This window comes from Dufourea novaeangliae, unplaced genomic scaffold (assembly GCF_001272555.1).
Source record: "Dufourea novaeangliae isolate 0120121106 unplaced genomic scaffold, ASM127255v1 scaffold30, whole genome shotgun sequence".
NCBI lineage: Eukaryota > Metazoa > Arthropoda > Insecta > Hymenoptera > Halictidae > Dufourea > Dufourea novaeangliae.
In genome coordinates this window covers 504372-516090 of record NW_015373906.1, presented here as the reverse complement: position 1 = coordinate 516090, position 11719 = coordinate 504372, and the positions used below count along the sequence as shown (strand labels likewise).

At 43.9% G+C, this 11719-nt stretch overlaps 1 protein-coding gene across 1 annotated transcript in view; it reads right to left on the bottom strand.

The window, feature by feature from the left end:
* The window catches only part of LOC107193865 (atrophin-1-like), a 22210-nt gene extending 15393 nt beyond the window's left edge, over window positions 1–6817 (bottom strand). The window contains exon 1 of the mRNA XM_015583395.1: window positions 6261–6817. Within this exon, the coding sequence (XP_015438881.1) occupies window positions 6261–6653 (393 nt within the window). The 5' untranslated portion in view covers window positions 6654–6817. The remainder of the gene's footprint in view (window positions 1–6260) is intronic.
* Between the last annotated feature and the right edge of the window lie 4902 nt (window positions 6818–11719).

Genomic DNA, 11719 nt, shown 5'->3' with positions numbered 1-11719 from the left:
AACAGCTGTAAGCCAAAGGACTCGTGGGCTCGTGGGCAGAAAACGCTGAGGATATAGTCCTTTCCGTTTATCGCTTCTTCTCCGTCGTCGAAAGAATTTTCCTGGCCTCTTTCTATCGTTGTTATTGTTGTTTTTTAATTCGTATGCAATTAAAGGCCTTGAAATGCAATCCATCCCTGCTGTTCCCTCCTCCACACCCCTCGAACGATCTACCCCCATTAGGAAGATAATCTCCAAGGCTAATTAGATGCGAGAAATCGCTAAGCTCGCGGTTAAGCGAATTATCAACGCCTAGACAGCATCCTCCGGCTCGTTATCCGTGGGGTAAGACGATTTCGAATGTAAACCGTCCGCGGGTAGGATCTTGGGACTCAGTGTCAAACAGTTAGCGGGCAGCGAAGATAGGCATGTATCCTGGCCTTTGGACCTTTCATTAATATTTTAAGTATTTAGAGTATTTATAAGTTTCTACTTTTGTACCTGACATGTTACACCAATAGATCTTGAAAGGTGTCTAGGATTTTATTATAATAATACAGAAAATTTCGCCATTGGAGACGCGTGGTCTAGAGTTAAGGGTTAGGTTACGAGTACTATGTTCAATTCAGACAATTCTACGTTATCGCTCGTTAAAAAAAAAACCAAACCATAATTTCTTTTTCTCCATACAAATGATGCTCAGCCTTGGACGACACTTCACCGAGGCGTTGGTTTTATCGATCGACGAAAGTTATTGCTCGTTAAAGAAGAGAAGAGTGTCGGTTCGGTGTTATATCGGCGGCCCCCGAAGAAAAAATACCGATTAGCGCTCGCCTCCACGATAAATCACGATAAAACCTGGCCCCCCCACGAGAGTGGAGCTTCCTCTCGGTGGTCGAAACTCGCGGACTTTCCGCGGAGGAGATAATAAAATTCGATTTATACTTCGATGATGCGCAGTGATAACGTCTCCCACTCCCCACCCCTCCCCGGACGAAAATTAAAGCGGTCCATTTCGAAACAATCCCGATCCCACTATTTATCGTTTTCCCCATCCTTCATTTCATTTAAACTTTCGTGAAATTTCTGGCGTCGCAAGGAAAACTTGGGCCTTTGAACACGATCTTCGGACCTGTATGTATATACATATATTAGCTGAACAAATTAATTCGTGGCCTTCTTTTCATCGATTTGTCGTTTATTTACAGAAAACCAAAATCCAGTGTAGTCTTAAAAATATTTGTCCAATCACTTTCTAGACATTTACGGCGTTCCTCGAGCTGTGTAGAATCCTCTCTCAAACAAAATGATGGCAGTTTGTCAGTCAAAAATTAATTGTGAGGGCCACGAATTAATTTGCACACCTAACATATACATCCCTGGATTTCGATCTCTGAAAATCGTATTTTTTAACGTAACATAAACAAAGCATAGATCACCGGTATTTATTTTGTACGGTGTATTTGTACCTACGTGACAGAAGCTATTCGAGATAAGATATGTAAAACAAAATGAATGCAGAGAAAGTAGTGAAACGAAGGTACATTTGCGAGAAATCTAGAGTCGATTACAATGATAAGTCAATGCTTTGTATAGCGGTTATTTATATCGCGTAGATAAGATAAATCGCGTAAAAAATCAGGGGGGCTCGTAACAAAACCGACCCTTGTCAAATGTTTCAAATGATTATATTTTGCGATAACAACAGATTCTAGTAATGTCGGAAAGTGGTTCTACTTTTTGTATATTTATAGCTAATATTATTATACACACGTATCATTATACGCGAATCATCTCCTGTCGGTTTTTCAGCGGTTATTAGACGTATTGTTATCGCATAAAGGAGCGGACGGAAAGCAGTCTGTCCGGTCGTTCAACAAAACACGGAAGGGCCTTTGAAGGGAGACAGCCCCCCTGGAGGCCCCCCTTTTGTCTCGAGCTTTTCCAACTTTCCTGCGCTTCCTACCTGACCACCAACTAGAATGCTTACGAATCGCTGCGGCGCAGGTCACTGGCTCGTCAAGGTGAATCACTAAATATTTATCGCCCCGTTTTGCTTTCGTCCCATTACCAAGTATAATTTCGCGATGCGACATACCACGAGAAAAACACTAGGCCCGAACAATCGAGCCTGAAAGGGAGGAGGCGACATCCCCGAGACGACAATCATGAAAACGAGCAATTTTAGGCGGGAATTTCGTTTAAAACGCGGCAACAGAGAAGAATACATCAATCTGTAGAGGAGGCTTGTGATCTGCTTTTCTGCGGAAAATTGTTTAATTTTAATAAACACTAATTTTTCTTTGTGGTACACCGGCAAATACAGTCCCTTGCTATATGTGACCAATTTTTTTTTAATTTTATTGATATCAAAAGAACTCTGAATGAGAGTTGTGCGGCGTTACCTGAGTTTTACATATGTAACATGTAGGCTGTTTCTAGAGCCCCAAAAAGCACGCTGGATATTCTAACTTTGACTAAAAAGTGAAAAGCATTTAGAGCTCCAAATATTCTGAAGAATCGTGAGAAACGATAATTTGTTAGATTGGACATTTTAAGTAAGGAGGACAGGGTAGTAGTTATTCTCACAGGGGGACTCAACTATCATTTCGTGTAACGTAAAGAAAATTGCGTATCGAATTAGAGGGTATCAGGTGGACACATAACACACACATATATATTGGTTTGCTCCACGGTGAAACGATTCGATCCGTCGATCGTTCGGGAATACGATCCGTGTTAATTGTTCAGAAATATTTCCTCGACGAAAACTGTGCACGGTGGGGTGGGGAGAAACGGCCGATATCAGGTATTAAACCGCAACATCGGGTTTCACTGGTTGCGAAGGTCTTGTCTTGTTATAATGTAAATTTACGTCGATATACGGAGGGCAAGACCAAGAAAAAAAAAAAAAAAAAGAAGAAATACGAAAATGCTGCGACGCGGCCTTACAGACAGTTCCACGATATCGTTATCTTCGAAAGTGCCTAAGCGACTTATCGGTTCGGGATAACTTTGTCCGTTAACTATGTACTTCTGTTCAATCAATGAGTCACACCACGCGTTCGAGCTATCCGCTAGTAGGGATTTGGTTTTTTAAAAGCGCTGACAAAATGTTGTCTACACTTCCGAAACTATCGGTAATAATTGTTCGAATACGATTCTGTACGAAACAAGATTCGGCGATTTGTTTCACCTGATACGCGACGAAGTGAGTCCACGATGTCAGAAATAAATGAATCGATAACATTAGAGTACAGTCATCTGTCATTGAGAGATCCCTGCTAAAATATCCCAATATGCGGATATTACACGGCGAATTATACGTATAAACCCGCCAGATGTAAAAATATACAATGCATTAAAGACAGTATGATGCTTCCGATATTTGAAATTCCTATCGCGGTTTCGTGACGGTCGAGATCTAAACATATTTCAAAACGGTACTCCAATCGTTTACAATGGTGTGTCAACGATTGCGGCTTCCCTGAGTGTTTTTATTTTATTTCGAATTTGGTCGAAATTATATTTTATTAAGGTGTTATTGAATATAATTTCTGACTAAAAAATATTTTATAGTCGAATGAAGTGAGTTTTCATTTATATGTTTCGCGGAACTGGTTCACGATAAACACGGGTTTTCGCGAAATAACAACACGACTGTAAAAAAAACCTTTTAAAATGATTATCACATATGAAAAAAAAATATACAGTTGACTTAGTACCGAGTGTGTAAAACACTCGAGTTCATTTCAGGGCAATATATCGAAAAAGGCGTTTGTACGATCAAACGAAAAAAAGAGTGGGGGCGAAAAAATACGAATTTTGACGAGAAACTCGTTCCCATGAATATTCGGGTCTAAATGGAACATAATTGTTCCTGTACAATCCCCATCCTTTGTTAATCAAGCATTGTAACGCGGGGTTAAAAAGTTAATAAATTAATCCGGTCGAATCAACGCAGTGAGAGTTAAACGCTGAACCCTTTAATCGCACGAGCTGGCAATTCCCTTTAATTGGTTGTTATTACTCTCCTCGTAGTAATATCGCCGACTGGTCGAACGAATCCACTTACATTATTGTATCGAATAATGAAATTTTACGAATCGTTCTTAACGATAAACGGTCGCGCTTCGATCACAAAATATTTATCCCGTGTGTTCCGTTGTAAACCGACCTTTCCCGCGCAACGTATCCCCGACAAGCAGAATCATGTGTCGTGCAATTTCATTTGCTTTTTTTCTCTTTGTTATTTGCTAGGCGATTTAAATTTCACTCGTTCGTTAATTTACAAACAAATGAAACGCGACACATACGAAGCGCCTTAGTGACGTAACACCGAGAGCAACCAATTAAGCACAGGGTCATACAATTTTTAGTATCCACTCGTTCACTGAATCAAACTTCGACGAAACAGTTTTAAAAAAAAGTCGGTATTTCATTTCCCTTTTTTTATCATCGTTTCATACTTTTCCTGTTCTAACCTCACATTTTCCCCTTATTTCACTTTACACAACTTCTTTTGATCTCGATTGTACCCTACTGTTGTACGTGTAACAGAGACAATGTTATTATTTTTTTGCAAATGGAATTGTAACTATTATATTTACAAACAAATTCGCACGGCCACTGGCTACAGGCGGTGACGAAAAGGACAGCGGAGATTGTGAATGGAGGCCATAAACCGGGCGAAAAAAGGCGCAAAACGAGTCTGAGTACAAATCTTGTCCAGAAGAGGCCCCCATCCCCTCGCAGAACGGTGGTCGTCGCCTCAATATAAACTCTTCTCAAGGAGGGAGGGACTAAGCAGCCGTATACGTTGAACCACGTTAATATCGTTGCCAGTTTTCCCAACAACATATAAAAACTGCTGGCACGAGCGATAGGCGGGAGAAGGAGGTGGGAAAGAAAAAAACAAGTCCACGATGGGCCGAGCAAGCGTGGTGTGGATTCGCTCGCGGAGGCCTGCACGCGCGCAACGAGCTACCACCGTCTTTCTCCGTCCGACTCTATGTAACGGCCAGCCGGTGGCAGGTGAGCAGCCGCAAGGCTAGTTCAGAAGAAACTCCGAAACATAGTAACAATATTAACATCCGTCGACGATATCCTGTGATATCTCGGAACTTATGACGACAGAACTTATCGTACAGAGGTTATACGATTTCGTTTTTTTTCTCTCTTTTCTAAGTTACTTCTAACAGCCACTGGGTCGGTTTCCATGAAAACGACCCGATGCCCGGTGTCACATACACACGAAGTTCGCGCGGTACACTTAAGAGAGTTAAAGACTTCGAGAAACCGCCTAGAATCGATTCGAATGTGTCATTTTCCCTAGAAGTTTTCTGCATAGGGGGATCGACTATGTATATTTCAAGTCATTCATCGGTGAACTGATAATCTATCTAGAAATCTATAATTTAATATACAGTGGACATCTCCATGAAAATCGATACTGGTGCACAAATTGCATTAACTATTTTTTTTGTTCATGCAGTAATCACTGTTCCCACGACATTCATAGAAAGACACAAAGTGTTGAATTTGAACATCTCAAGGTATACTTAGAAACTCGAGATGTAAACAAGAATGGAGAAAAAATAATCGTTGGTTCGTACATTCCCTTGGTATCACGTAACTCGTGTAACTTTAGGATACTGCGTGTGGAATGCTTTGATCCGATGTTCACTTCTTTTATAAACAATATAATGGATTCTCACACCGGAGATGTCTTTAAGGCGAATCACAGGAATCGTCCAGTAGATACAGTGAACAATGAAAGCAATTGAACAGTAGCGATGTCCATATTGACATTGTTAACAATTTGGTATAACAAGGATACATATTGTTCCCCCTTGTTTTTTCTTTCAACTGCGAAAATCAGACGTAATCTTTGCTTCCACGTAACACAGATTGCCTGTGAAAACGAGATAGGACACTCGAAGAGATGATATTAGTAAAGAAAAAAACTTATGAAACACTTGTAATTTTCATGAAAGTGCTGCCAATAGATTATTGGTGTTTCACCAATGAAAATGAGTCCAAACACGACGTTATTCGGGTTCCATTTAATTGCACATAAGTCGAATTACATATGATCATATGTTCCTTGATTCACTGCTCTATTTTACTTTCGTTGCTCATTGTGACTCGCTCGCGAAATAATTCCATGGTGTATAATTTTTTCATCCAATATCACTGGTCCTAGCGACAAGAGGCACAACAGATGGGGCCTAGGTAGATCGGATATATACTATGTATACGTATAAATGTTTGTGTCTCACCTCGAGCTCCTCGTAGGTGCGGAAGGCGAGTATGGCAAAGCCGTCGATAATGTCCTCCTCGAAGGGAGGCTCCTTCTGGTTGGCAGCCGCGAGGGAAGACTTCTTACGAGGCCTGAGGGGTCGCGGTGGCCTGGGCGGTCGGGGATGGCTGTCACGCGGATGACCGGTCCTGGCGAGTCCGAGGCCAAGACCGGCAGCGGGTTCCTCGTCCTCGCCGCTGTGGCTGTCCTCCTCGTCGTTTACCCGTTGCCTGGTCTGTTGTTGCTGTTGTTGCTGTTGCTGGTGGTGTTGCTGCTGCTTCGCGGTGGCCAGGCTCTCCCTCTGCGCCAACATACGCTGGGCACGTTCACGTCTCCGATTCCTCTGATTCCGTTGTTTCGTCTCGATCTCCATCTCGAGGCGGCGACGACGAGTCCGTGTCGTCCCTGTTTCCGTGGCCAGCGACCGTTTAGTGCTTTTTGGTGTCACCTCGCGAGAGAACCCGAGATCCCCTCAGCAGTTCGACATTCACGACGGATCCAAGGTAGCCGTGAGCAACGGAGGATCCGGAGACGGTGACGAACACGACGACGACGACGCCGACGACGACGACGACGACGACGACGACGACGACGACGACGACGACGACGACGACGACGACAACGAGAACGATGACAACCGTCGTGTCGCGGTATCGTCGAGCATTCTATCACGCTCGTCTTTAATGCTTCTTTCGAACCGTGAGAGCAATTGAAACGGATAAATCGAGTAAGAGGGAGGGAGATAAATAGATAGGGTGTGTGTGAGAGAGAGAAAGAGAGAGATAGAAAAAGGACGATGGAACGGGGGGAAAAAAGGAGAGAAAACGAGAATAAGTGGAATAAGAAAGACAGAGACGAGGGAGGGATGGTGGGGTGAGCGCGAGTAAGAGAGCACACACCACTGCTTTCGGATACACTCTCACGGGACGTTTACCGACGGGACACACAGCCACGCATGCTACACACTCCGGGGGCTCTTGATCCCGTCTTCTCGTTTCTTTACCTCCCTGGAATCGAAACGATGTTCCTTCCCGTGTTTAACCGAGAAAAGACGTTCACAGGCGGTCACACGGTGTCACCATCGATCGCGCTGCCGAAGGAAGAGGAGAGAGTCCGGTGCGTGGCGAGGAGGCACGCGAAACACGCACGCAGGGCGGACAGACGGAGAGCGAGCAACACACCGCGAAAGAAACAGAGAGGGAGAGACAGACACTGGCACCGAACGAACAGGCACTAGCATCCGCGAACACACAAGCGCAGAACGCGCGATTATCACAAATCACAGGCACGCTCGGCAGCAGACAGCTACGTTCGTATTCCAATATATCGGCCGTTCGAGTCGTTTCTTTTTCCCCATGATCGTTATTATCGTCGTTGTCGTTTTCTTTCCCTCCTCTCTCTTCGTTTCTTTCTCCTCTTCCTCCACGTCGTCGTCCTCGACGACGTCCAACACCACCACCACCAGCACTGCCGGCTTTCCCGAACTGTTCCGTCACCCTTAGCCGAATAAAATACACCTATCGAGCGATAACTGCCGCGTATTATCGTTGCTCGTGAGTGCCTCCACGGGCCACTGTCGCTGGAAGCACCCTGCGAGGGCACGAAGTACACCGATTGTTTGGAATGGCGGATCGAACGGACACGCACGGTTGCCGCATCGTGTGGTAAAAATGGCCGCGACCTGCCCACACCGTGCTCGCGGCCTCGCACCACCTCTTCGTACGTCGTCGTCACGGGACGATGACGCGTATACCGCACTGCTACTGGTACATCCTCGATTTCCAGCCACGGACACCAGCTAGGGAAACCGACCGCCGACCAACCTAGCACACGCCCCGTATTACGCGTGTGGACGACGCGATCTATCCTCTATGCGCTGCCTGCTGTTCTTGCTGCTGCTGCTGCTGCTGCTGCTAGCCACGGCTATGCATTTCTGTCATCCGTCTATCTCTGTTTCCTTTTCACCCTCCCACCTTGTCACCTTCTTCTCCCTTCCTCCTGTTACACCTTCTGTTCAGTCTGTCTCTCTTGCACGTCAGTGCTGTTCCTCTCTTGACACAACGTCCGAGAACATGGCGTACCTATGCTCCGAAGACGGGACATACGGAACATAGGTGAATGATACGCTTTATAGATAGGTGTTTATCCTGATACTTGACAGCCGGCTTGTAGCGCCATCTATGACGTGTCTCTGGAACCAAAGGAAAGGAGGGAAGTTTGTATTTGATTTAAACCTACGTGACCCAGATGGATCCTTTGGGGTTTAATTGTTTTATTGCAGAGTCTACAGTGCAATGGAAATGAGACTTTAATGGTGATTAATAGTTATGTGACTTTTAGATTCAAATAATTAAATAGAAAGATTTAAACCATTTAACACAGACTTTATTTTCTTCATCAACTAATAACATCTTTCGTTGAAATAATATGATTTTATTTAATTTTCGTTTTAGTAAAACAATTCTCGAACTATCACAGTACTTTTGTTTTTTGTTTTTCTCTCCTTCAAGCATTTTGATTTTCTTCCTAGATTAGTGGTCACATAACCCTCTAGATAACTTCATTGGGTTTCATCCAATAGTGTCGTATTTTGACACTAGTTGCCGCCACATACTATGCGAACTTCATCAGCAGGTAAAATATCGATATCGCAAAGTTTCGTACGGAATCTTTTAGAATCATTTCAATCGCGAAACTTTGGAAGGTGATGTCGGTATGTATCAATGGAATTGATGTATGTAATGATAAAAGGATTGGGATCGTTCAATTTTTAGCGAAGCATCATGGAATAGTCAACATCTGCTTTCACGTAATTTCTGTTGTTCCACGGATAATTCCGTTAGCATTCTACCAGGAAGAGATCGTTTATTTTGGAATGTCTTTGACTTTCTCTGCTTCGAGAGCGTTTGCTTACAACCTTACTAACTTTCCGTTCCGTGGTAAGCTATCATCGATCTTACACATTTATTCTCTTGACCTAACCATTTTCGATTTTTTTTACGCAGTAGACACGATTATTATTCTCCTCAGTACAAACACTAGAAACAAAAGAAGAAATCTAAGATAACGGTTTAACAGTAAACTATAGTTCGATCTATTTTATGAAACATCGAACGACCATCCACTCCCACTTTCTTGTTCCGTCTAACAATATCTTCATATAATCATAAATTGAGCCCTTTCAAAAAAATAAACCCAAACGTTTTCACCAGCATTGCATCTAGCCTAACCAGAATTCGAACGACTGATACGACATTAATCCTTCACGTCCTCGAATTTATCACTCTTCATCTTGGATTTCCTTCACGAAAGATCGATGCATTTATTCTCTTGGTTTATTTTTTCTGGTTAGTGATACCGATATCTCTTTTTTAGCATAGGAAACTACATGGAACTTTTGTTCGAAGAAAACGTGGGGGGGGGGGCTAGGCCGCACCTGCAAAAGGCGCGCCTCTTTTGAACCAGTTCACGGGGGAGCAATTACGCCCGCCGCTTGCGGACTTGTCTCGTCGTATCCCATCGCGGCTCGCGACGATTTTGTTCGGCCCGGTTTTGGTGATGGCCACGTTTCCAAATCCATATAGGTAAGCTTGCCCCGGCACGGTGGCTGACGTGAGCCCGTCTTCTTGCTTACCTACATATAAGGAGGGGGGGGGGGTGTCGCATACGTATCGATGTCCTCCCGGAAGAATATGTATCTCGAGGTCGATTCAGGTGAATTCTCATTTCGCGGGCTCCACGGTCTCTGACTCGTCGTCGACGTATTATTATCAACGCGCAAGGTCGTGCCGGCTAATTGCTCCAGTTACTTGTTTCTCTTGCAGTTTCTGCTATTGACATTGGCACCATTGCTCGTACCGGCGATCCTCGGCCCAAGGATACCACGATCACCAACTGCATACAGAGAACGGGATTAGCGTCAAGGAAAACCGGGAATAAAAATATTATGGGACCAGAGAATGTGAATGGCTAACGCAACTGCGACCACTGTTCCTTTTCTTATTTTTTATCAACATCAGTTTAACCCTTGGACATCGAACCGTTCTGTCGATAGGTGGCGGTGACAGCCAGGGTCCATTTAACCCAGAATTCAAATAAGCGTCTAAAGGTGCGTATCCACTTGTCGCGTATTCTTGTATTATCGTTGTGTATGAATGTGGACGAGCAAACGTTGCGTTGTTGCGTATGAAAATGTATCGTATGGTGATACGATACGAGTATACACGTGACAAATTGATAAGACAATAAGTGATTAAGGCGTGACTAGGTTGACTTCAGAGTATTTTTAAATCTCTGTGTAATCTTAAATTTCATTCCATGTGTAAGGTTTCGGTGTCCGACGAGAGAAGGTAACGCTATGAATGGAAAGAATAAGGAAGACTGAGATTGTAACGAAACGAATCTATAATTATTTCGTGTATCGAGTAACTATCCACACATCTTCCGAGAGTCCTGTTATTACACGGATACACGGAGTCTGAAAAAAAAACAAATTCAAAGTGGTTCTTTAATTTTAACGAGCCGCCGCGTGAACTTAAGCAGCTGTTTTTTCATTTACACCGTTGCTGCATTGCGCAATCGGAACGTAAAATTTCCGTGGCCGGTATTACAAATACTCGCGTTGAACTGTGCAACAAGAGAGCCAATAGCGCCTATTACAGGACTCACTGTCGAGTGTAAACAGAGCGCATCGATGCGGTATTGAGTCACGGGGATAATCATCGGCCGGCAAAACGTTAACGATAATTATTAAGACGACACGCTCGCGCGCGCGCCGTCACGATGATGAAAGACGACGGTTACTTAATCCGTTTCGAAGAAGATTCGGGTACACGGGGATCTTTGCGTATTCAGACCGTGTAAACGTTTCTTCCCGTTCTTCTTTTCCCCACGTGTGTACGCCGGCCGGGGGAAACACGTCCTTTTTTGGGGGGGCACGCGCGCGCAAACGGAGATATTAAGATACACGATATTTTAATTATGATCACGGGATGAATCACTCTTGGCACCGCGCACACGCGATATATGGTGTTCACTCGGAACGATGGCATTTGCATATAAACGACCTCGAGCGCCAAGAATAGGACGTCTGGGAAAAATTGATTCGAAAAGTTCCCTTTGGAGTGTATTTCTCACGATGTTACCAAAATTTTGTCGAACTATTCCCGTAGGCATTAAATCCTGTATTTACTTTGGATTCTTGAAATTTCGTTTATACTGTTGCATCGGACGTGGTTCCAGTCTATTGATCAAAAGCGAATTATCTGGCACAGTTGGGACTTGTTGAGAATAGTGAAATTACACAGGGAAAAAGAATGGTTTCTAGTTATAAGGTTAAGCGATCAAACGTAACGTGTCCTTTTGTCACGACGATTCTATCAGGGACAAAACTGGTAAAGGACATCGTCACCGAGAGTCGAGGACATTCCTGATATTCGG